Source organism: Schistocerca serialis, chromosome 7, assembly GCF_023864345.2.
Source record: "Schistocerca serialis cubense isolate TAMUIC-IGC-003099 chromosome 7, iqSchSeri2.2, whole genome shotgun sequence".
Lineage (NCBI taxonomy): Eukaryota > Metazoa > Arthropoda > Insecta > Orthoptera > Acrididae > Schistocerca > Schistocerca serialis.
The window spans coordinates 370,006,833-370,034,638 of record NC_064644.1 but is presented as its reverse complement, the minus strand read 5'-3'; the positions used below and the strand labels follow the sequence as shown (position 1 = coordinate 370,034,638).

The 27,806-nt window shown below is 39.0% G+C and overlaps 1 protein-coding gene across 1 annotated transcript in view; it reads left to right on the top strand.

Annotated features, from left to right (window-relative positions):
* Nucleotides 1-25,442, top strand: part of LOC126412278 (transaldolase) — a 38,971-nt gene extending 13,529 nt beyond the window's left edge. Inside the window, exons 3-6 of the mRNA XM_050081788.1 lie at nt 15,235-15,342; nt 15,880-16,011; nt 17,901-18,274; nt 24,970-25,442. Coding sequence (XP_049937745.1) covers nt 15,235-15,342; nt 15,880-16,011; nt 17,901-18,274; nt 24,970-25,142 — 787 coding nt within the window. The 3' untranslated portion in view covers nt 25,143-25,442. The remainder of the gene's footprint in view (nt 1-15,234; nt 15,343-15,879; nt 16,012-17,900; nt 18,275-24,969) is intronic.
* The last annotated feature ends 2,364 nt before the right edge of the window (nt 25,443-27,806 follow it).

Here is a 27,806-nt window from a genome sequence, read left to right as displayed (position 1 = left end):
CAGAAAATCCAAAGAGATTCTGGTCATATGTGAAGTATGTTAGCGACAAGAAACAATCAATGCCTTCTCTGCACGATAGCAATGGAGATACCATCGAAGACAGTGCTGCTAAAGCAGAGTCACTAAACACAGCCTTCCAAAATGCCTTCACAAAAGAAGACGAAGTAAATATTTCAGAATTCGAATCGAGAACAGCTGCCATCATGAGTAACGTAGAAGAAAATATCCTCGGAGTAGTGGAGCAACTTAAATCACTTCATAACAGCAAGTCTTCTGGTCCAGACTGTATACCAATTAGGTTCCTTTCGGAGTATGCTGATGCATTAGCTCCATACTTAACAATCATATACAACCATTCGCTCAACGAAAGATCCGTACCCAAAGACTGGAAAGTTGCACAGATGACACCAAGATTCAAGAAAGGTAGTAGGAGTAATCCACTAAATTACAGGCCCATATTGTTAATGTCGATATGCAGCAGGATTTTGGAACATATATTGTGTTCGAACATTATGAATTACCTCGAAGAAATCAGTCTATTGACACACAGTCAACATGGGTTTAGAAAACATCGTTCCTGTGAAACACGACTAGCTCTTTATTCACATGAAGTGCTGACTGCTATTGACAAGGGATTTCAGATCGATTCCGTATTTCTTGATTTCCAGAAGGCTTTTGACACTGTACCACACAAGCAGCTCGTAGTGAAATTGCATGCTTATGAAATATCGTCTCAGTTATGTGACTGGATCTGTGATTTCCTGTCAAAGAGGTCACAGTTCGTTGTAATTGACGGAAAGTCGTAGGGTAAAACAGAAGCGATTTCTGGCATTGCCCAAGGTAGTGTTATAGGCCCTTTGATGTTCCTTATCTATATAAACAATTTGGGAGACAATCTGAGCAGCCATCTTCAGTTGTTTGCAGATGACGCTGTCGTTTATCAACTAATAAAATCATCAGAAGATCAAAACAAACTGCAAAATGATTTAGAAGAAATATCGGAATGGTGCAAAAAAAGTGGCAGTTGACCTTAAATAACGAAAAGTGTGAGGTCATCCACATGAGTGCTAAAAGGAATGCATTAAACTTCGGTTACATGATAAATCAGTCTAATCTAAAAGCCGTTAATTCAACTATATACCTAGGTATTACAATTTATATTGGAAGGAACACACAGAAAATGTTGTGCGGAAGGCTAACCAAAGACTGCATTCTACTAAGGAGACTGCCTACACTACACTTGTCCGTCCACTTTTAGAATACTGTTGCGCAGTGGGGATCCTTACCAGATAGGACTGACTGAGTACATCGAAAACGTTCAAAGAAAGGCAGCACGTTTTGTATTATCGCAAAATATGGGAGAGTGTCACGGAAATCATACCGGATTTGGGATGGACATCATTAAAAGAAAGACGTTTTTTTGTTGCGACGGAATCTTCTCACAAAATTCCAATCACCAACTTTCTCCTCCGAATGCGAAAATATTTTGTTGACACCAACTTGCATATGGAGGAACAATCACCAAGATGAAATGAGGGAAATCAGAGCTTGTTTGGAAAGATATAGGTGTTCATTCTTTCTGAGCACTATACGAGATTGAAATAATAGAGAATTGTGAAGGTGGTTCGATGAACCCTCTGCCAGGCACTTAAATGTGATTTGCAGAGTATCCACGTAGATGGAGATGGAGTTGTAGAAAGACCTTACTGTTACACATCATTGAATTTGTTCACGTAGCTGCTATCAGAAAATAAGTACCAAACTATAGCATCCCATTAAAAAAAAAGAAAACAAAGTTGACCTTCATATCTCTGACGCGACCCCACCGAGCAACAAAAAGCCAATGTTGTATTATGGCCCCCGTTGTCCCATGCAACATTTGTCTCACAAACTTTCCAGCACCTATCATACTTTCGGACCTATTCTAGGTGACAATAGTTGGTGACTCACCTTATATATGCATACTATCTGTAAAATGTGTCCCAAACACAGTTAATTGTAAAGAAGTAATAAATTATAACATCATGCCTCGTGCTGTACTTTTACTGCATGAACATCAGAAAAGTAGTAAGTGATCAGCGTATTTCCTTTCATCATTTTGTAGGGGTCGCTAGTGAGAATCTTGTAAAGGATTGAAATTGTATGTGAAGTTTGTTGCAAATCATAGTGCTCTCATTCTCATGTATTGAATGAATAAAGTATGGGAATTCATGTGTCCTGGGCTACACTTCTTTTCCATCCCCACTACGCTGATAGGTAAGTGGCTCGTACTCCTGCAACAATTGTCACCTGACAGGTATATGTGTACAACGGTTTTGTGTGATAAAAATTGTAAACTATTATTAATTACTTACTGGATCTTAATTGAACAACTCTGCTTGAAGTTGTCTTTCTGCACACATTGTACGCAGAGTGTACCTGCATATCAACAGAATCATCTTTGCTTCGTCTTTAACATGACATACCACATTAAAGAGTATGTAGATACATAATGGTTTGCACTGAATACATACAAACTTGAACAATATAAATCTACTCTTTGTGTTCGCTACCGGGCAGAACTGATACCCCATTTCACGGTATTCAGATTTAAAAAAAAAAAAAAAAACAGCAAGTGCGGGACTGTCAATGCCTAAAGGCCCCCCACCCAATCTGATGTGTGCTCACCCAGTCCCCACACCACAGCATGTGCAAACCAAACACCACATCCAACCAGAATCAAATGCAAATATTCAGACATGACATGACATGACATGTCACAGTCTGAGCACAATGATCTGTACACACTGCACAATAAATGGGTGGGACTGGATATAATTCAAACTACCAAAAATCTGGATAACAGGCAAGTACTCTACAAAATGCAAAGATTGTTAATTATTACCACAATATACAAATATTTTATTTTGGCACTCACAAGAAACACTATTTTTCCCACGTAAACTCCAGTATTGCAGACTATTCAAGTTTATTTACTGAAATATTGTGTAAGTGTATATTGATTCAAATTCATGTGGCATTTAAGATGGCTAAGTCGCATAGATGTTTCACCCACATCAGTCTGGTTGGACTTGTTTGCAGTTTATGTTCTAAATAAAGATCAGTTTTCCTATGTGTGCCATTGCCTCTGCAAGACGCATAATTTCATTCCCCGAAACACCATTTTTGTTGTCCACTGTGCAGTCATTGTCATTCCTAGTAGTACAGCAGGTGGTGGTACAAAAGTAGACATCAGTCGTGATGTTGTAACCAGCATCACTGACATTCTACAAACATGTAGATACACCACTATCATCTATATCCAAACAACCAGAAATGTTTGCTAACCTTTCAAAGAATTTAAAGGTGTTGACAACTTCATAAACTTCAGCAGTGAAATAACAAAAAGGCAGGCCATACTGTTTTCCAAGGATTCAGAATCAATAGTTCAGAATCATCTCAAGAAAATGCATGTATGAAAATAACATGTTCTATGTTTACCAGTTTCAGTAAACAAATTACACTAACTTCTCCCTCATCTTCAATTAATTTACACAGCGGCTGTGGAAGAGCAGTTATGTTATAAGGGAGCTGGAACTGGTCATATCTTTTTGATCAAGAGCAGGGAGGGACCGCAGTGTAAGTGGTTGGTTGTAGTATGTTTACATTGCTCAAGACCTGAGTCTACAGCATATGCATAGTGCTATAAAGTTTTTATACCCAAAATAACTGTCCGATTGAATTATCGCATGTACATACTCAGTTCGGGTACATTTACATTTACGTTTACGATCAAAGTTGTAATTCACCTCTCACAAATGTTCATTGTGTTCTCCAGGGACACAGGGACAGGGGACTGCTAGTTATCAGGATCTCCAGTGGTTTAATGTGTGCTGGAGGCCCTTAGAGAAATAGTGTGCGGGACTGGAAAGAAGTCCAGTGTGCACTCGGCATGCCTTCTGGCAGCCTCGTCAGAGATGTGGAACGGGCCCCGACAGCAGCGATTGAGGTTACAGGGTGCAGTCCTCTGCAAGTTGTGGCGTAGGTCGGCACCAAATGATGTCTGCGGCTTGGTTTCTGAGGCCATCCTGAGTTCGTATAGGTGCCTGACTGGTCTTGCACCCAGTGTGCAAGTGGAGCTCACAGTTTGCACTGTTATAGCCAGAATTGATTGGGGGTCCTTCAATTTGGAGTGGAGGGCCTCATTCGGTGTCTGTTGAGTCTGTGATGGTCTTGGCTGCAGATTTCTGGACCTCTCCATTGTGACTTGCAAAATTGTAAGACTCACCTTGATAGGTCAGGGTTGCACTATGCCAAGGAAGCACCGACTTGGGTGGCTGAGTGCCTGTGAGTCCCCATGGTTTTTTTTTTTTTTTTTTTTTTTTTTTTTTTTTTTTTTTTTAAAAAAACTGTCGAAGTATTTGTAACAAAGTCGCTGAATTTGCTGCCATCTGGGAAAGTTATCATGCTGAGATTATTCTTGGAACTCAGTGCTGGCTGAAACCAGAAGTAGAAAGCTCTGAAATATCGAGTGAGACATGAAATGTGTATCAATACACACAGATTGGAAACCACAGGAGGGTAGTGTTCATTGCAGTGCAAAAAATTGAGGCTGAAATTGAGTGTGACGGAATTTATCTGGACACTTGTGAAGGCCAGGTAACACTGTCCATAACGTCACGTCCCATCCCATCAAAACTTTCTCCAATGCATTTCAAATGGTGCCATCCACTTTGGCCATCTTGTCAGGTCTCCATCAAGGTTTCTTGGGAAGAAAGTTTTGACAGTTGATGTCATCCACCCATTCATCACGTGAACCCCAAGGTCATTTCCTCCCGATACATGGCCATATGCAGATCTCCATAGTTTCATCACGCTTTTCGTGATTGATATCAGTTGTTTGTTGCTCATTATTTGTTATAGTTTCATTTCATTATTATTTTCTTAAAATTTATATTTAATGTTGAAAGATTAATCGAAGCAGTGTGTAGCAGTCTGAATTGTACGGTATGAGCATACTAAATTACTTGCCCTCTACTACATGTAGAAAGTGGACTTTTATACATACTGGTTCCTTATTTCATATTTTACAATGAAATGGACTGCAATGTGGCTGCAACTTGCGAAGTGAGAAAAGCAGTGTAGGTAGAATCGGATTGATTAGTAGTTGGAATTTATTTTAACATTGTGCTCCATAAAGAAGTGGACTGAAACCTTCAGACACAGCAATTTGTTTCTCTTAAATGTGTATTTGTGCCAGGCTTATTTATTGTTAAGTATCCATCTGGATTGTGTTTGAAACAGCTTTGTAAGCATCAGTGATCAATAGTTATGTGGTTTCACTAGCTAACCCCAATACAAATAAGGTATTCAGACTATTGAAAGGCAAATAAAAGATATAAAGGAAACCTATAAATCTTGAAGGGGAATGGTATTGAGAGAGATGTGACCATTGCACAAAAACTTGCACTGGACTAGCAACTGAACTTAACCTCAAATCAGTTATTTACGGAGTATGATTGCAGCTTATAACACTGTTCCTTTTAGTAATTGTGGGTGCAATTTAACATAACAAATGAAAGAAACTGATGCTTCCACCTCTTAAAATATAAAATACAGATTCCTTATCCTCAAGATCCTTGTACAATGTATGTGTAACGCTACTTCTGTACATTTTTCGGACCCACACTCAGTTGTTTTTTTATGTCGTTTTGCACTTCAGTCTTCGTGCACTAATATACAAGATAACCCCGTAAGCTGCAAAACATTTGAGTCCAAAAAAATGTCATTTCCATACAAGTCTGCACTCCAGCATCCACATATACTGTATAAGCTACCACATTGTGTATTTGCACAAAATCAGTTGAAAACATTTTGCAAAGATCCCAGTTCCTGCGTTTAAAAAAGTTGAAGACAGCCATGCGAGTTGAGATCATGTTACTTGAATTCACTAGTGTGCCATGACATGATAGACAGTGTGAATACACCATGATATGACACTCAGTTTGAATTGGCCTTAACAGGTCTAAGTGAACTAGACTTAATCAGATGACTTGGGGGGGGGGGGGGGGGGGGGGGAGGGGAATTCAATAATTAAGCAGTGACAATTTTAGAATACCACTTGGTATCGTGGAAATAACCAGATTATACAGTATTGGTTGGAGATGAGATTTATGTTCAGAGCATAGACTGGGACATCTATGGATTCAGTGCAATTGCTGCAGACATGCAGTGTTATGAAGTAGTTTTTGAACCGTGTTTTCTGAAAACTGTCCTGAGCAGCTAGTTAGATCACCCACCTGCAATAGAAATATTGTAGATCTTCTGGCTACAGACAGGCCTTATCTTATCAACAGTGTTGTTTTAGAGACAGGGATATGATCACAATGTCATCATAGTGACAATGGTTACTATAGTTAATAAGTCCATCAAGAAGGCTAGGAGATTTTTTGCTAGATAGTGCAGATAAGCAGTTATCAGCAAACCACTTGGACAATGAATGGACATCATTTAGTTACAGTATTACGGATGCAAAGAAATTTTTGGCAAATTGTAAATTGGTTGTATATTGTGTGTTGGAGAAGAATGTGCTGAGTAAATGATTAAGGGCTGAAAAGACCCTCTGTAGCTCAGTAACAAAATTAGCAAAATACTGAAGCAGAGACTGTTGTAGTCTCAAACTGAAAGAGAACATGCAAATGACAATCGCCAAAAGTTGATAGAAATACTTGTCTGTACAAACATAAATGTGCGAAGCATACAACTACTTCTGTCATAACCTAAGCAGAAGATATTGCTGTCAACCTGAGAAAATTCTGCCCCTATGTAAAATTGTGAAGCAGGTCAAAGGCTTCTATCCAGTTGCTCGTTGACACAGTCTGGTGTGGCACCAGAAGCTAGCAAAAGCAAAGCTGAAGTTTTAAAGTTTGCATTCAAGGAATCATTCACGCAAGAGGAATGGACATAGCATCATTTGACCATTACATAGAATCTGCATGGAGGCCACAGCAATAACCATGCCTAATGTAGAGAAGCAACTGAAAGTTGGAAACAGATAAATTCTTACAGGTCCGCACGGTATCCCAATTCAGTTTCACAGAATTTGGCCCTGTACTTAAGCTGCATTTACTGTGAATCTCTCATCCAGTGCAAAAGTCCCAAGTGACTGGAAAAAAAAGTGCAGGTGACTCCTGTATAAAAGAAAGGTAAAAGAACACACCTCCAAAATTACAGACCAATATCCTTAACATCAGGTTGCTGCAGAATTCTTGAACATGTTCTCAGTTCAAATATAATAAGTGTCCTTGTGATTGGGAAGAGCTTCTGTCCACAAATCAGCATGGATTCAGAAAATATCACCCTTGTGAAGTTCAGCTTGCCCTTTTCTCACACAATACCCTGTGAACTGTTCATGAAGGGCAGCAGGCAAATTCAATATACAAATTTATGAGAAGTGTTTAAAATGATGTCGACTGCAGACAGTTAATGAAGGTACTGTCATATGGAATAAGGTCCCAGCTCAGAGAGACTAGAAGATTACTAAGTAAGCGAACCCAGTATGTTGTCCTTGACAGTGAATGTTCATCAGAGAAAAGGGTGCTGTTGGGAGTGCCCAAGGGAAGTGTGATGGCACCACACTTGTTCTCTACATACATAAACAATCTGACTGATAGGGTGAGCGGCAATCTGTGATTGTTTGCTGATGAAGCTGTAGCGTATTGGAAAGTGTCGCCGTTGAGTAACTGTAGGAGGGTACATGATGATTTGGACAGAATTTCTATTTGGTGTGAGAATGGCAGGTTTCTATAATTGTAGAATAATTTAAGTTAACACAGGTGAGTAGGAAAAACAATACTATAAAGTTAGGATGCAGCATTAGCATTGTGCTGCTTGACATAGTTGCATCAATTCTGTATCTAGGAATAATGTTTCAAAGTGATACAAAATGGAACGAGCACATAAGGACGGTTGTAGGTAAGCCAAATCGTAGACTTCAGTGTATTGGGAGAATTATAGGAAAGTGTAACTTGTCTGTAAAGGAGACTGTGTATAAAAGAATGCAAAAGGGAATCTCTGGATGGAAGACCTTCTTTTCGTGAAACACTGTTGAGAAAATTTGGAGAACCGGCACCTGAACATTTGAAGTGAAGTGCAGAATGAACTTACTTCTGCCGATGTTCATTTTGCATAAGGACCATAAAGATAAGAGAAATTGCGGCTCATACAGAGGGACAAACACACTCATTTTTCCCTCGCCCTCTTTGCTAGTGAAACAGGAAAGGAAATGAGTGGTAGCAGTACGCAGTGTAGGGTGCGTTGTGGGGTATGTGTGTAAAATATGATGTGGGACTCAAAATGTTACTACCCACAGCCGTATGGAAAACTAGTAGAGACCATTGCTTTCATAGCAACTGTATTGACTTTACATAAACTAAAAACAATTAAGAAAAATAGTGGAACAGTTGGTTGAATAGTAACGAACTCTAAAGAACACACATTTGTCAGGGAGAAAGATGAAAAGAAATCGGGTCTACACAAGTAATGGTACCAAGTAAGAAGTATGAGTAACACCAGATTTGTAAAAACGTGCAGCACAGCTACTGCAGAAACATGTCGAAGCATTGCCTATCAGCCTGGTAAGGTCTTTATGTATCATTTTTATGGTCTTTAATAACTAATTTCAATGCTTTTTTTAACCACTTTAAGACTTTATCTTGCCAAGAAATGTCATACCTAGCTATGGATGAATTGGTCAGTTAGATATCAAAGTTTGTGGCACATTCTGTAAGGACCATGGGTTTGAGGCAGTGTAGGTGAATGTTCTTCTAATTAATGCTTCCTTGTCTGTGTTAATTATGCACCTCGTATCAGATACATTTTTTGTTGGATGATAATGCAACCTGACATGATCATTGCCATGATGGAACAGTTAATAGGTTGAAGTAGTTTCCACTACTTCTTCGTCCGTGCAACATCCCTCATACTATATTCACACTGTAAAAAGAAATGAGCTCTCTTAGCTTATAACAGCTTGGTACGAAGAAAGGCATCTATAATGATGATGTATTGTAGTGTCTAAAAAAGCAAGCACTTTTAATGAATGGCATGCTTGAAAATGTTCATGTATTTCTAAAGATTGTACTTCATGCTGGATTGGTTGTTTGAGTTTCCTAGGTAAGAGTAGCAACCTGGCCCAGCTTCACACAGGTAGCATTAAGTATCTGGGGCCAGACAACTGATCTGGCATGGCCTATTCTGTTTACAGGCCACTGCATAGTTACGTATAAAATGCTGAGAACAGTGTTAAGTAAATGAAAATACGTGGATATCTGTTGACAATCATTTATTTCCACATATATTACATTAATACTCCCACGTATGAGTATGTTGTGTTCTCTAAAACATGGAGCATAGAAAACTAAAACTAAATCAAGAGTCGAAGAATGACGCACAGAATTATGAGTGTCGTGGAATATTTGCATACACTTCCACTGTGCTTGTTGTCATGTCGTTATACCTTACATCACCCATGACCCTTCCCTCAAGTGTTTTATCTTGTTGGCATCATGTTGGACATGATTAGGTACTGCATCTTTATCTTCAGTGATAGAATGGCCGGCTGTCTTCATCGCATCTTGTGTATCGTGGAAGGAGGTTTGCATCTGTCAGTGGATATTGTGGTAGGCACTTGCCTGATGTGTATAAGTGCTGTATAAGTCCCTTCATGTAGAATTCACAGTGGCTTGTGCACTATGTCTTTTTGTTTGAATATATGATTGCAGCCAGAGAGGCCTCCGAATGTGAAACTATGCTGTCAAATTTGTTCTCTGTGTCATTGATCAGAATTGTCAGATGTGCGATAATAATTTGGTGACAGACTCTGATGTATCGACTGTATCACCCATCACATAAAGCATTAACTGCTCTGGTAGGCACAGGCACAGTGTTTGTCCATACACTAGTTCAGCTGCTGTAGCCTTCAGGTTGCTGTTAAATGATGTACGGAGACCAGGAAGCATGGTGAGTAATGTCTCCATCCAATTTTGTGTAACGTGACACGAAAACTGCTTTGAGTTTGTAATGCAGGTGTCCTAAAATTCTGATTGCTGCTGGGTGATAAGCAGTAGAGCGAATGTGCTTAGTGCCCAACAATTCGGCCACTACTTTGAATGAGTACACCTCACATTGGCATCCTTGATTTGTTATATTGTGTATTAGTATGCCAAACCAGGCAATTCATATGTGGAAAAATGTTTATGCTACTGTCTCTTAGTTGTAGTCTTCTGACTCCAGAAGAAGCCCCAAAATGTTTGTGTGCATGCCCTCGAAGCACTGGCTTGGTGGTAGAAATGTGCCTAATGGTGCCTTGATGTGTCAAGTGATCTTATTTTTCTGACCCACTATGCAGTGTCTGACAGATGTCTGTCGAAATGCCTTCCTGGCCAGATGAAACTCTGACTAATTTCATCATGCCTCGGACCCGGGATAAGCCAAATTATGCACTGATGCAATTGCTTGTGACTGAAACTGGTGAGGTGCGAACAATCTTACTTTGGCTTCAGACATGTCACAGTACAAGAAGACATTTGTTGCTGGTATAGTCACACATTGTAACTTTAATCCTGTTGGGTGACCCAGTAATATGTGTAGTTAATCATCATGCTGCTGGAACGGAACAAGGACAATGTAATCAAATGCAGGGGTTATAGCTTCAACACAGGAGTGTGTCTGCTGGTACATTCAGCTTTCCTCGCACTTGGGCTAAGTGAGTCTGACTAATTCAGTTCAAATATTGAAGTAGTCTTGATGATACTTTCTCTGGGTCCATATTGAAATCATATGTCAGCAGTTTATGGTCTATGTGTATGGTAAAGTATTGACCTTCAAATGAGTGTTAAAACTTCATAACTGCAGCATGTGCAGTGTAAAACTCTATATCGTAAGTTGCCCAGCATTGCTGTGACAGTGACAGCTTGCGACAAAAGAATGAGAGTGGCTGCCAACTAAGTTCAACGTGTTGCTGAAGTACAGCACCAATAGTGGAAGCTGATGCATCTACCAAGAGTGCAAGTGGTGCCTGTCATATTGGTTGAGCTAATTGTGTAGCCTCTGCTATTGCTGTTTTGACAGTTCGGTAAGCAGTATCTGTTTTGTTTGTACATTGCACCCTTGTGTCCTGCTTCGGTGCTCCCTTCAGAAGCTCATTCAATGGAGCTGTTATTAGTGTAGACTGCGTGTAGTGGCGTAGCAAGACAGCCACGCCACTCGGAAGTAGCCGAAAGGCACGCGTTTAAACTCACGCAGACTGGCGTGAGGTCTGAAACAGGATACATAATGAATGCTATAAAGAAAAGTACGTAGCTGCTGGAATACTTAACTTTAATCCATCATTTGAATATATCGTTCTGGACGGTACGTTCAAGACTATAAACTTTTAATGGCGCCTTGCCAGGTCGTAGCCATTAACTTAGCTGAAGGCTATTCTAACTATCTTCTCTGCAAATAAGCGAGGCTTCGTCAGTGTTGCATCGCTAGCAAGTCGTCTGTACAACTGGGGCGAGTGCTAGTAAGTCTCTCTAGACCTGCCGTGTGGCGGCGCTCGGTCTGCAATTACTGACAGTGGCGACATGCGGGTCCGTCGTATACTACCGGACCGCGGCCGATTTAAAAGCTACCACCTAGCAAGTGTGGTGTCTGGCGGTGACACCACACTGCGTGTGTTAGTGTTGACTGTGTACAAATCTATCATAAAAATTAATGATGTTGAGAAAATGATGTGGCTCTTGAACTGAGACGGGAATACTAGAGTATAGATTCGATTTTATCTTTAGGAGGCCGGATTCCATGGGCATAGATTGTCCAAGAAGTTTTGAGTGTAATGGGGGGAAGCTAGAAAATGAGTAGGGGAAAGAAAATACTCAATCTAGTGATAGCAAGAGTCTGTGAAGTGAAATGGAAAGAAACCTAGGAAATCAGCAGTAGCAGTAACAGAAGAACAAGCTGTTACAAATAGTTAGGTAGGCTATAAAGAGTTTGTATCAAGAAGTCAGTGAGTAAGACTCTCATCAGAAATGAGAATGAACCACAGCTGACAGGAATAGCGCTGGTACCCATGCTGACATTACAAGTGCAGAGAGAGAGAGAGAGAGAGATAGATAGATAGATAGAGAGAGAGAGAGAGAGAGAGAGAGAGAGAGAGAGAGGGAGATTAAGCAGGTGACTCGGGTGAGAGATGGAAAAACTAAATAATGAGAGATTTAACTACTACAGTAGAAAGTGAGTAGTGGGAGAATAGGGGATATGTAGGAATGAGAAGAGAGACTCATCAAATCCTGCAGTGGGTTTGAAATTGTTGCTGCTGCCTGAGTGAACACATTGGTACATGTGAGATTGTTGATACATGCAGGATGGCCATAATTAAACTTTCGCTACTAGAGCCAGTGTTGGCAAAAAACTATTTATCGTGTGGGTGCCCAACTGTATATATTTATTGTGTGGGACCCAACTATATAAGAATGATGACCAGGCTTTTTGCTGCAGGATCTGTGTCATTACTAGTGTTGGGGTTGTGCTTTACCATTAGATGCTCGTACTGGTTCAGTGTGACCTCAACAGCTATGTCTATACTCTGCTAACTAGCGGAAGATGCATGGTAGACAGTACATCCTATTGTACCAGTTATTAGGTTTTCTTCCTGTTTCATTCACGTATGGAGTGTGGGAAGAATGATTGTTTGAATGCCTCTGTCCCTGTAGTAATTATTCTAATCTTACCCTCATGATCCCAACATGAGCAATATGTAGGGGATTGTAGTATATTCCCAGGGTCGTCATTGAAACTTTATTAATAGACTTTCTTGGGATAGTTTACATCTGTCTTCAAGTGAGTACCAGTTCAGTTCCTCCAGTATCTCTGTGACACTCTCTCGTGGATTGAACGAACCTGTGACCATTCATGCTGCCCTTCTCTATATATTGAATAAATATCCCCTATTAGTCCTATCTGGTTCAGATCCCAGACACTTGACCAATATTCTAAGATGGGTTGCACGAGTGATTTGTAAGCAAATCTCCTTTGTAGACTTATTGCACTTCCCCAGTATTCTACCAAGAAACCAAAGTCTACCACCTACTTTACCAACGACTGAGCCTATGTGATCATTCCATTGCTTATCCCTACAAAGTGTTACACACAGGTATTTGCATGTGTTGGCCAATTCCAACAGTGACTCATTGATACTGTTGTTGAATATACATTTGTTTTCATTTTGTGAAGTGCACAGTTTTATATTTCTGAACATTGTGAATAAGTTACCAGTCTTTGCACCACTTTCAAGCCTTATCAAGATTTGACTGAATATGTATGCACCTTCTTTCAGATGGTACTTAATTATAGATAACTGCATCATCTGCAAAAAGCTTCTTTTTTTACTATTAATATTGTCTGTAAGGTTATTAATATACAACGTGAATAGGAAGGGTCCCAACACATTTCCCTGGGGTGATCTCAGAATATGTTCTAAGACTCTACAACTAATTAATGACAATGATATTGAACAGTAGTTTTGTAGATCCCTTCTATTACACATTCCGTAGACAGGTGTGAGGTGTGCTGTTTTCCAAGAACTGGGCACAATGTTTTGTTGACGGAATCTATGACAGGTTACAGTTAGAAGAGGGGTTAACTCAGGTGCAAATTCAGTAAGAATCTGACAAGATTCTAATGGACCTTGGAGCTTTGTTAAATTTTAACGATTTAATTTGTTGCTCAACACCACTGCCACTAATGCTTATTTCAGCCATCTTTTCAGTGATACGAGGATTAAATTGGGTCAGTTCCCCTGGGTTTTCCTTTGTATAGGAACATTTGAAAACGGAGTTAAGAATTTCAGCTTTTGCTTTGCTACCCCCAGTTTGTTCCTGGCTCATTTACTAGGGACTGGACAATAACTTTGGTGCCACAAATATTCTTTTAAGCTTGGGCCATAGTTCCTCTATATGCTCCTGCCCTGTGCTTGAAGTTTCAAGTTTCTCATTGAAATATGACAGTACTGATTTTTCATTATATTTATTGAATGTATGTATCTTTCTGCATGTTTTTGTTGTCCCTTGTACTTTGGTTAATCATTGTTCTCATAACTGTGTCTTGGCCAATGATACCAGTTTCAATGTGGACATTCTCAAAAGAGGTCAGGTCTTTCCATTGCCATTAGATCCAATAAATGTCCGCCATGAGTGGGGTTCCTATCTGTTCTAGGTGGTCTTCAGAGAAGGCATTTAGTAATGTTTCACAGGATGTCTTATCACACCCACTGCTAATAAAACAGTCAGTTTTCCCAATTACTTGTTGGATTATTGAAGTCTCTACCAGTGATTACAGTATGATTGGGGAACTTACGTACAAGTGAACTGAGATTTACTCTAAAGTTTGCGGTTACATCAGGAGGTGAATTGAGTGGGTGATAGGATCCACCCCCTGATACTGAGTCTTGCTCATACCATCTCACTTGCAGCTTCCATTCCTTACTGTACTTATAAAGCTGTTTTATCGAAACAAAAGCAACAGTACTCCTTCTCTTACCAAGTATCATTGCATTAAGATAATATGGAGTGGTTCCTCTTTCCGCACCAGGACTGAAGAACATGCTTCAGAAGTTTGAATTAATTAGTGATTTGGAAATTGTTCCTGGCTGATGGCCTATTGTGTCAAACATTGTTGAGAGTTACTATTGATGTGGCTGAGAATGCTGGACACGGTGTTTGATCTCCAAGCAGTGCACTAGATGTGTCACTACAGCTGAACATTCTATGTGATACACTGTTCGATAACTGCTGCGAACAATTGTGACACCCACCTGTGGTCACTGTTGTCTCCTGGTGGGATGAATACGTGGTTTGACTACATGAAATAGTTGTGATTTCAGTGAGGCAAGATGACAGCATATTTTGTCTTTCAAATTTCTCTGCTGGGCGACAATTAGTGGGTTGTCGGGGAGCAGAAGAAATTACAAAAAGCTTTGAGTGGTACTTAAAATTTTTCCTTTTATTTTGTTTTACTGAGATCCATTTATTTTGTTGGATGTAGGATAATGTGGGTACCACATTCATGTTGAAGTCACCAATGCCCTAGATATTTGTAATCAGTGGAATCCTAAATTGTGTTATGCTTTTTTTTTTTTTTCCTCCTCCAGACATGGTGACATGTGTAAAATTTCAGTAGGTCTGTCACAGGTTAAATTTATGCTTGATATTTCAGGTCAGTAAAAGATCAAGTTGAAGCAGCAGTGGACAAATTATTTGTACTATTTGGTGCAGAGATTTTGAAGATCATACCAGGACGTGTTTCCACGGAAGTAGATGCAAGGTAATAGACATTTCAACATATGTTGTTCAAATTATTTTTGCCATATTTTTAGTGTGATCTTATGAAATTTAGCTCTTGTGTTTGAGTGCTTCCCTAAAATTTGTTAAAACTTAATATTGTAATGCTCAATCAACTACAGTCTTTAAATGTAATGAGAAAATAGTGTCACTGAATCATTGAAGCTGTTTCCAAAAACAATTTTATTCCCATATGCCCTCATAACATTTTTATGTTAGTGTGTAAAATGAAAATGTCAGTATAGTAAATTCCCGGTGACAGTCGTACAAAAAACATTATTAAAAACAATTTGTTTGATATAGAGTTCACAACATGTAACCTACAAAATATTTAATGCAATTTCTTCTTGATTTAGTTGTGATTAGACAAAAGTCTGTACTCATCTTACAATCGGGTGAATGTGAGAGATCCATATATTGTTGGTTTAATAATTCTATAACCAAATAAAAGAGGGATGTAGGCACTTAATACGTTATGACTACACATGTAATTCTTAATGAAACATTTGTTAAATTTCAGGTTGTCTTTCGACAAGGAAGCAAGCATAAAAAAAGCAAGGCGACTCATTGAACTGTATGAGGAAGAAGGTATAAAAAAGGATCGCATTCTTATTAAACTAGCATCCACATGGGAAGGCATACAAGCAGCAAAGTAAGAATGGCTACTAGAAAATTCTTTTTATGACTCCTTTACACACACACTGAAGAGCCAAAGAAACTAGACTAATATCGTGTAGGGATTTCACGAGCACGGAGATGTGCTGCAACACGATGGTGACTTGGACTCGACCTAGTGTCTGAAGTGGTGCTGGAGGGAATTGACACTATGAATCCTGCAGGGCTGTCCATAAATTCGTAAGAGTACGAGGGGCTGGATATCTCTTCTGGACAGCACATTGCAAGGCATCCCAAATATGCTCAATAATAGTTTTTGGTGGCCAGCAGAAGTGTTTAAAAGCAAAGAGAATAGCTCCTGGAGCCACTCTGTAGCGATTCTGGATGTATGGGGTGCCGCATTGTCCTGCTGGAATTGCCCAAGTCCATCGGAATGCACAATGGACATGAATGGGTGCAGGTGAACAGGCACAATGCTTAAGTATGTGTCACCTGTCAATCATATCTAGACGTATCAGGAGTCCCATATCAATCCAACTGCACATGCCCCACACCATTACAGAACCTCCACCACCTTGAATAGTCCCCTGCTGACATGCAGGGTCCATGGAGGCATGAGGTTGTCTCCACACCACTACATGCCCATCCGCTCGCTCAATACAATTTGAAATGAGACTCGTTCGACTAGGCAACATGTTTCCGGTCATCAACAGTCCAATGTCGGTGTTGACAGACCCAGGTGAGGCGGAAAGCTTTGTGTCATGTATTCTGTAGTCATTAAGGGAACACAAGTGGGCCTTTAGCTCCGAAAGCCCATATTGATTATGTTTTGTTGAATGTTTTGCACACTGACACTTGTTGGTTTCCCAGCATTGAAATATGCAGCAATTTGCGGAAGGGTTGCACTTCTGTCCCATTGAACATTTCTCTTCAGTCGCCGTTTGCCCCGTTCTTGCAGGATATTTTTCCGGCTGCTGCTATGTCTGAGATTTAATATTTTACCAGATAACCAATACTCACGGTACACTCGTGAAATAGTCATATGAGAAAATCCCCAGTTCATCGCTACATCGCTTGTGCGCCAACTAGAACACCATGTTCAAACACGCTCAAATCTTGATAACCTGCCATTGTAGTAGCAGTAACCAATATAACAATTGCGCCAGGCACTTGTCTGATATAGGGATTGGCGGCCGCAGTGCCATATCTGGCTGTTTACATATGTGTTTATTTTAATATGCCTGCCTATATCAGTTTCTTTGGCATGTCAGTGTATGTGGAAAGAATATAAAGTATTAATACACAAATTCAATTATTTTACTTTGTGAAAATAATTGTTCACTGTCCCTTTTCAGCTCTCCATCAAAAACCACTTGTAAGATTAAATTTCCCACAACTGTTTTAGCAGACATTCATCTGAAAGATGAGAAGAACTGGTTGGGAGTAGTAGAATGAGAGGGGGGGGGGGGGGGGGGTTGGTTCTGTTTATTGATACTATTTCAGTGAGGTGTTGGGTGGAGTTATAGTATAATGCAGTAAATAAGTTAAAAAAGTTTACAAAACATACCTATGGAGAAGACTCGCTGTTGATCCTCAACTTCAGTAAACTTATTACTGTGTATAAATAGGCCAAAATACCAATTGTTGAGATGTAATGTAGAATGACCATAGAAAGCTAGTTGTTGGAAAAATGGGTGGGTGGATTTGGACTTGTTTGGAGAAGCTCTAAAGGAAACAACCTACAAAATCCTTATTCAACCAGTTCTTGAGTACTGCTCGTTATTCTTGAGACTCAAATATTTGAGCTTTCTGTGAAAATATATTATGGCTGTCTCGTTAATAAGTTTTGCTTTATAATTTGAATCTTGCAGCTATTTAATGTATGCACATATAGTTTACGAAATATTAACTTTTTTTGACTTTTAGGGAACTAGAAGAAAAACACGGCATTCACTGCAATCTTACACTGTTGTTTTCATTTTGCCAAGCTGTTGCCTGTGCTGAGGCTGGCGTTACCCTAATATCTCCTTTTGTTGGCCGTATTCTTGACTGGTATGTGGCAAATACATCACAGAAGCAATATGAACCAGAGGAAGATCCTGGTGTGCAATCAGTCACAAAGATTTATAACTACTATAAGAAATTTGGTTACCAAACTGTAGTGATGGGTGCATCCTTCAGAAATATTGGTGAGGTGAAAGCTCTTGCTGGCTGTGACTTGCTGACAATTAGCCCCAAACTTCTACAGGAACTTGATTCTAACGCAGATGAGGTCCACGAGATGCTGACGGAGAAATCTGGTGAGTAAAGCACACAGTTTCAAATACAGTATTTCAATGTTCAGTGCATGTTACCTAAATGCTTCAATATTATTAATGAAAAGGCAGGTAAAAAACTCCCCCACCAACAACAAGCTTTCTCTTTAGTGAGTCTTAGGAGAGCAGTAGAGTAAGTTATGAGCCAAACGCTTCAGCATTTGTGCATGACAAAAAGTGTTTGGAAAGTTCTATTAGAAGCTGTTTGTTGTGCACTGATTAACTGGCAATAAAATTATGTTTCTCTAAAGGAGGTGGCAGAATATTTGATAGCGTTTTGAGTCTTTATGTGTGTTTGTTAATAACTTTGTTTTTAAAATTGAGAGCTTTTGTAACGTAGCAGTGGAGTTCCATTATCAGGCCCAATGAACTGTGTGGTGCTGAGTTTTATTCTGCAGGTAATAATGTAGAATTAGCACAGTTAGCATGTGAAAACAGCGCTGTCCTGAAGCTGTACTTCGTGCTACAATTTTCCACAGCCAACATTTATTTTCCCCATTCTGCATTTGCCAAACCATAAACATTTTTCAACTTAGGGGGCATCCTAGTTTTCACATTACATACTGGTAGTAGACAGGCATAAAGTCACAATCACTTGCAGAACCATTGGTTCCTTGATCCGTCTGGGGAAGGTATTGGAGAAAACGGAAGTAATAGGTTGTCCATTAGGAAAGCACCCATTTCCCTTGGTTACGGGAAAGACAATTGGAATAAGAACAGTAATGTTATGGTGCCGTTAAACACATGTGTGCTAGTATGTTGGAACTTCCAGACAAATAAAACTCTGTGCTAGACAAGGACGTGAACCTTGAATACGATTTTACCAATAAGATCTTTGCTGTTGTTTTTGATGCAACTCTCCATGCTACTCTTATCCTGTGCAAATCTTTTCCGCTGTGAATAACTGCTGCAACCTACATCCACCTGAGCCTGCTTAGGACTTGGGGTCTCCCTCTACCTTTTACGTCCATACTTCCCTGCGCTACTAAATGTCTCGGACTACGACCTATCAGCTGCTCCCCTCTTTTACAGAAATTTTATCACAGATCTCTCTTCTCCCAATTCAATTCAGTACCTCCCATTAGATACAGAATCTATCCAGCTAATCTTCATCAATCTCCTGTAGCAACACATCCTAAAACCTTCCATTCTATTCTTGCCTGAACTGCTTTTCATTGGCGCTTCCCTTCCATTTAAGAAAAGCTCAACACAAATACCTTCAAAAGAGATTTCCTAACACTTTAATTTGATTCAATGTTATCAAATTTCTCTTCCTCAGAAATGCTTTCTTTGCTATTGCCAGTCTGCATTTTAGATTCTCTGTACTTCAGCCATCATCAGCTATTTCAATTGCCAAACAGCAAAACTATCTAGTACTTGCAGTGTCTCATTTCGTGATATAATTCCCTCAATTTCGTCTGCTTCAGTTAGATTACACTCCATTACCATTGTTTTGGTTTCTTTCGTTGATGTTCATCATATATCTTCGTTTCAAGACACTGTCAGTTCTGTTCAAAGGCTCTTTCAAGTCTTTTGCTGTCTCTCATCTTTGCCAAGGACATTATAATTCTGCCAAAGTTTTTATTACTTTTGCCTGAACTTTAGTTCCTTATCCAAATTTTTGTCTGGTTTCCTTTACAGCTTGATCAGTGTGCAGACTAACATTGTCTCACTCACTTCTTAACCACTGCTTCCCGTTCATAGGCTTCAGCTCATATACTTGCTGTCTGAGACCTGTACAAGTTGTAAATAACCTTTTTCTCCCTGCATTTTATGCCTGCCTCTTTTAATATTTTGAAGAGTGTATTCAAGTCAACATTCTCAAAAGGTATCTGTAAGTGTGCAAATGCTATAAATATAAATTACAATGAAATCTAGACCATTAGCTGCTTATTGATAAATATCAATGGGGACAGTTGAAAATGTGTGCCCTCACTGGGACTCGAACCATGATCTCCTGCTTACACGGCAGACGCTCTGTCCAACTGAGCCATCGAGGACACAGAGGATAGTGCGACTGCAGGGATTACACACACACACACACACACACACACACACACACACACACATACACACACACACACACCATCTTCATGCCTTACTGATATATATGAAGATGGTATCTGCATATATGTAAGGCCTATTGGCCAATGATCTTCAGTGCGAATGCACTCACATTGCTCAAACTCGTACAGGAATCGGTAGATTGATTGCCGCGAGTAATGAGTATAGTGGACAGGAGCACTACAAATGTAGTGTGTAGACACTAAGTTGGAAATCTATTTTCTCGTGTTTCCTAAATGTTTTCAGAAACAAACTTGTCTTCCCTAAGGTTGGTTTCACCAGTTTCCCCATTCTTCTGTAAATAATTCATCCCTGTATTTTCCAACCATGACTTATTACAATGATAGTTATTTAATATTCACACCTTTCAGCACCTGCTTTCTTTAGAACTGACATCATTACATTCTTTATGAAGTTTGAGGTTATTTCATCTGTCTCTTACATCGTGAACACCAGATGAAGAATCTTGTCATGGGTGGCTCTCCCAAGGGTATTTGTAGTTCTTATGGAATGTCGCCTATTCCTATGGCCACCTTTGGACTTATCGTATTTCAAGGCTTTGGCAAATTCTTCTTGCAATTTCGTATTTCCCATCTCATCGTCATGTTTTCCTTCGCCTCTTTCTGTAATATTTCCTTAAAGTTCATTTTCCTTGTGTTCTGTCTGTGAGTATGCCTTCCACCTTCCAGCTTTCCCTTCTTCTCTTAGCACTGGTTTCCTGTTGAAGCTCTTGAAATTCATACAGTTGCTTCTATTTTCTCCAACTGCCTTTTTCATTTTCCTGTAGGTAACATCTATCTTTCTTCTAATACATGCTTCTATGGACTTCCATTTGTGTTACTCTCACTTGTTTATCAGTTTTGCACTTCCTGCCAATATCATTTTTAAAATGCTTGTATTTCGTGTTGTATGCATCATTTGCTGCATTTTTGTATTTTCTCCTTTTGTCAGTTGAATTAGATATATCCTGTGGTAGCAAAGGATTTCTACTGAGCCTTTTCTTCTTTCCTATGTGATAGATTGCTGCCTTCATTATTTCGTCTCTCAATGCTACCCTGTTTCATCCAATTCTTGCCTAATGCTCCCTTTGAAATTCTAAATAACTTTTTTTTTAACCAAGATTATGTCACCTTAATTTCCTATCTTTTTGCAGTTTCTACCAGTTGCAGTTCACAACCAGTAAATTGTTGTCAGAACCCGCATGTGCCCCTTGCCTTGGAACATAGAATCTAATTCCAAAATCTGCTGTATTATTACACGCCGTTTGTCAGAAAAATTCCAGGACAGGGTTTTTTTATTTCTGAGTTTGCAGTACTAAAAAGGAACAAATGTTTTATGTTACTAGGTATTTGTGCATCCTTGAAATGATTTTGGACATGTTTTTGTGCAAGCTCACTAGGTAGCTGAGCTGTGCTTAGTCACTCAAGGATTGGATTCTTGTTGCATTAGTTATGGTAATATAATGGATGCTGGTTGTGAGTAAAGGGTTAATGTTAAGTTCTACATTAAACTTGGGGAAAACCCCCCTAGTGAAACATGGACAATGGTTAAACAAACATAAGCTGGCAAGGCATTTTCAAGATGTCATGTTTTTGTGGCACAAAAGGCTTTGTAAAGGCAGACATTCAGTGCAAGACGCTCCCAAAGCTGGTCGCCCGTCTACAGCCTGTACAAAAGCAAATTTGAAATGTGTAAGGCAGTTATTGCAAGAAGACCATCATGCAACTGTGCATGCGATATTGGAAGAACTTAATTTGAATTGTGATGTGTGTCAAGATTTTACGCAAAGGTTTAGGGAAACTGAAACTTGATGCAAAACTCTTCCCGTGCACACTAACAGACAAACAGAAAGAGTAAAGATGAAGAATTTCTGCTGAACTCCTGGATAGAGCTAGAATTTGTCCTACATTGTTGTCAAGGTTATTTTTGGGGACGAAAGTTGGTGCTTCCAGTGTGACTTTCACAAGAGGTGTGAAAGTGCTGAATGGCAGAGTCCTGGATCACCAGCCTTGATAAGTCGAACTACAACCTTCCAGAACAAAGAACATGTTGATCGCATTCTTTGATAGTAAAGGATTAGTTCATCATGAGTATGTTCCTCCACGTCAAACGGTGAACCATACTCTTTATATCGAAGTCTTGAAACATTTGTGACAAGCCATTTGACATCACCGTCCTCGTTCATGGTATTCTGTGGACTGGTTCTTATTTCATGACAATGCAAGACACCATACTGCTTTATCTGGTGCCAAGTATCTGGCCAGACATTCTGTTATCACCACATTACCCAACCTTTTGCTTTGATACCACAGATGTCCAACGAGATGATGGAAAATGAACTTGCAAGCATTGCAGTTGCTATCTTTCCCAGGAATTTTTTCCTCCCGGAGAAAACTGGGAAAAACCCGGGAATTGTTTAGAATTCCAGTAATTTTTAATTGTTTCAGTTTTCAGTTAAATTTTTGTGATTTTGACTAGTAAGAACCAATACTCTAACAAAGGATATTTTTTGTATCCCGCTACTGCAGAATGATACTGCAGCAACAAAACATGAACGGGAGAGAAAAAAGAAAAAAAAAAAAAACGAAAAAAAGCTTAAGTTGCAAAGGAAATGCGCCGTATACATCGACAAAACAGTGCTCATACAAGCGTCTGCTAACAATAAAGTGTGTCAAAGGCTTTAGGAACACTATGCAATGCTTTATAACAACGAATTGCCTCCAATGAGCGTGGCGTGACACCTGTTTAAATTAGATTCGTTTGAGCAGTTGCGAGTGGGCTCTTGCGCATGCGCAGTTGATTCGCGTACGAGTAGCACCTTCTCCCGCTTCTGGTTACGCAAGTGTGGCTGGGTGCCACTACTTAATATTGCCCCTGTTCAGAAATATCGTAGATCCTGGGCTGATGCACAAAGCAGTCAGTTGTGGTGGGGAGGTGGGTCGTCTCCACATGACCTGTGTTGAGTGATTTTTTGTTGTTTCCTCTTCATTTATTGCTCTCACGTTAAATGATGACAACATGGATTTTTGTGGCTGGGAGCTATCAAATGAATTAAAATACGTTCGCATAATTACGGCAGGCTAAAATGTGTTAATAGTTTCAGATTTTATTTCCACCTGTGATAGTCAAGCATTAATTGCCTTACAGAAAAATTAAGTTATTTTTGCCGGTTTGCTAAAGAGATTTGGCTTTTATTAATCCTTTCTACTGAGGCAGTCAATTTATTTGAAACGAAGTGTTTAATTTCACACTATTGGCTAGTTTCAACTGTTCGCTGCATTTCAAGTGCACGTCTGGCATTATGCTATAATAAAGAACCAAATATGAGTACTGGTACTCCAAGAAAATTTACATACGGATGTGTATTTTAAGCCGAATTGCGCATTCGAGTATGGTTCGCGAAATCCCGACGCTCTTGAAGTATCATTTGATGTCTTGTTTCTTTTATGACATGATGTAAGATCTTTTAATGTTTTACATGTACGAACATATGGGCTTCCTTCGTCATCCTAGCTGCGCAAGTGCAGTGATGCCAGTTTTCTGGAGCTCTCTTGCAACTACTGAAATGGACCCATTTCTAACAGGTCGAGGAAAATATTGTGAATGGTGATTTGAAAAGCGTTACATTCATCGCAGATTTCCTTTTACGCAACATGAACTATGTGCGAGAATGTAAGATGAATTTCTTAAATCGCAAAGCGTTTGACTCTCATGTAAAAAATCAACTCTTTGAGGACGACCATTTAGAAGAATTTCGAACACAGAAGATGAGACATTTGCGTCATTATTAAAAATTTTACTAGCACATTTGTGTGATGTCTCTTAAAGTGTAACACGCACAAAAAAGATCAACATTATATGTGGAAGCTTACCTTCTATTCCAGCCTATTAATCTTTGTGATCAATATTATATGTGAATGCTATGTATATTAATTTGAGCCATTAACTTTTATTATTTGTGTATTCGCGCTACTTAAGAATGATCTTGCTATTGGCTGACTGCATCACGTGTCGTATTGCTGTCATCAGCTGGCGAGATCACGTGAATGAGCTATGACACTTACAAAAGTACATCACAATCTCGATTTCAATGCTTCGGAAAGTGACATGCGTTGTTTGGTGGAATTCAAATTTATACCTTCGTAATGTGAAAATATGCGGCGTACATGTTGCTGCACATCAAAGGTCTTTCAAAACGTGTTTTTTCCCCCTGAGTTTCATTTTCTAAAGTGCTGGGAAATTCTACGTCGGTATATAAAACCATAAACATTCAAAGGATTCATGACTTTTACAGTGCCGAGGAAGAGCATACTGTCACTTAACACGGAAAAAGTGTATTTTTAACCGGGAAATTTGGGAATTTTTTTTCCTTGTCCACGTATACACCCTGGAGTATAATCAGTCTGAAAATTTCTAGTGCCCTCAGGTCTCGTCTACATGTAAATCCACTTTTTGTAAGTCTTAGTGTTAAATATAACTAAATTATACTCAGCAGAATTTTAGCAGTGACCTCAGGAAGCTTAAAATACAAAGATGTCTGCCTTTCAATATATACAACTGGCTGAATTTGTAGTGAATTTTGATTATTTTTAAATGTAAATCTTTTTCATTTCCAGCACGAAAGTTGGATATTGATAAAGTGACCCTTAATGAAGCAGCCTTCCGTTGGATGTTGAATGAAGACCAGATGGCCACTGAAAAACTGTCAGAGGGCATCCGAAAATTTGCAGAGGATTCCAGGAAACTTGAGAAGATGCTTACTGAATACTTGGCTGCTAAAGGAAAATGATGTGTTTAATGAATTTTGTGTTTTAAGTGGCCTTGATACTTTAACAGCTGGTGGAAAATTTTCCTTATTCATTGTAAATGGGTAACAGGATTTTAAATATGTGGCATTGGTAATTTATCATTTAATGAACCTTGTCACTGGGGATGTAAATAATTCCAGTAAGGTGCTGTTGACAAAACCTAATAACGAAGTACAGTTTTAGATAAATTTATTTTGTGAGTGATGTTTTACAGTGTTACATGTTTATAAAACAAATTCTAATGAGAAATATATACAAAGTTCGGGACCACTGGTCACTCATGTAATTCTTTTTGTTCCCCCTCCTTAATTTCTTTTCCTTTCTTTCTGTTACATATGTGCACATACGTGGAATTATGCACACATGCAGGGAACAATTTGACAGTAACTAAATGCTTTGTTTACTCAAGTTCATCAACTATTTACATAAGGAGTGAGTAGTTCAACAGGGTTGCAAAAGACAAAGAACACAACTATATACAATAAAAATGGCAAAAGGATGTACGGAATTAGAGACAAATACCCATTTGTTGTAGAATCGTAACATCTTCTGTCGCTGAACTTTCACAGAGATTACAGGAGAACAAAGGATCTTCTCTGAAAGGACTGACATAACCTCTAGAGGGAAAACAAACCACAAATGTGTATATGACTACGTGCTTCACTCACGGTCTTGCAAACAGTGGATTCAGCTGAACTCGGTAATCGTCCTAATACATCGGACACATTGTCACGAATGCTCTCGATACGTGTGAAGAATTTCAAACAGGTCAGCACTGGGTATTCATAAGCATTGCTGTTACTTACAGTAAAGAACCATCTCTGGAGGTTTACAGTGAAATGCTTAATCATTTGGTTAATATTTTCGTTTTCTATACTGAATGTCAGGAGGTTAAGTGCAAGACCATGCCCATAACAAATAGAAAGAAACCGATAGCACCAAATTGCAATAAACTTCGGGAGCCTGTCACTCTTTTAGATATCTAGCCATAATACTTCGAAGCAATATACTGTTGAACAGAGTGAGTACATGACCAAAGTAGTAAGAAAGGGAAATGGAAGACTTAAATATATTTAAAGATTTCTGGCTAAGTGCAGTGAGTAGGTAAAGGCAACCTTGTACATAGCACAACCTGGGATAATGAATTCACGTGAAAGATTTATGGCAGAATCTGATTTGTACTTTCTGACCAATCTTTCTGCTCTTTTCCTGAATATCTTTGTTTTCTAACTTAAAAAGATCAACAGGATGTAAGAAAGGAAAATAACTGTTAACATCCAGTATGCTGGTAAAATGTAATTTTTGGATTAAAATACCAACAGAAGCTCCTGAAACTGACTTTAAAAGACCGTAGTGTACCTACAATTCTGTGATCTGCAGAAAGTTCATCAAAGAATTTGTTCACTTTATGGGTACCAATATGTTTTGAGGTCAGCTTTTGATCATTGCTCCAAACTTTCACTAGTACTTTCGCTTATTCTACCACAACTTCAAAATTGTTTCTTAAGGTGATTTGGTTGTTTCTTGCTGTTTAAAGAAGTTGAAAGGCATTCTCTGCATCAGCGTTAGGGGATTGTAGTAGTTTGGAAACTAGGTTAATATTTTCCAAAATCTTACTTTGAAATTCTAGAGTAAGACAAAATTAAGTTTTGAAATATTTTTACCAGATTTGAAGCTTCATTCCTTTGTTCTTTTTTCTTACTCTTTTGAAATGTTACTGGATAGTCCCTACAAAATTTGTAGAAATTCTGTTCGATGGATAACAATTACTCAAATCTGGAAGACCTAATTGGGTACAGTTTATGCAGAGTCATTGCAGCACATCTGAATTGCAACAGTTTCATTTATTTGTCACCATCAAACAGCAGAATCTCTAAAGAAAACATAAATGCATTTTATTTTCACCCAAGACTTCTGCAGTTCCGCTATATTCATGACAGAATCATTCAGTGGCGAAAATATTACTCTTGAACAATGTTTACTCTTGGTATTTGGGACTTGTACTCAATTTGTGACTGCAAACGTATGCTTTTGCAACTTCTAGACTTAGCACCATCTGTGACCTCTGCACTTAGCCAATAATAATAATAATAATAATAATAATAATAATAATAATAATAATAATAATAATAATAATAGGCCTCCGGTATGTTCTGCCAGTCGTAAAAGGCGACGAAAAGAACAAACCACTAATAGGGCTAACCCCCCTGTTAGTGTGATTAGTTGGTTCAGGACAGAACTAAAGAAGCCTCGGACAAGCGCCGTCATGGTCGGGGACGACGCTTGAACCCTATGCCCGCCCACAATGGTAACGACACTGCTAGCCAACTGGAAAATGATTCAAATCCAAATAGAGGTGTTTTGCAGGATATGCTTCCTGCAACCACCCTAGAAGGAAAATAAAGACAGAGGATGAGATGGTCAGATGAAGTTAATTGGCACCTCATGTTCTGTTATTACCAAGCAACAAACCTAGGAACCAACACAACTGGATACAGATCACAAGTATACACAACATTTATTACCAGAGGCCCAGAATTAAAATTTTTAACAGAACAACGACTAGCTGATCAGATCCGTGTAATAATAAAAAATAATAGGATACCCCAGTCAGAATTAGAAAACGTCAAACAACAAGTACAACA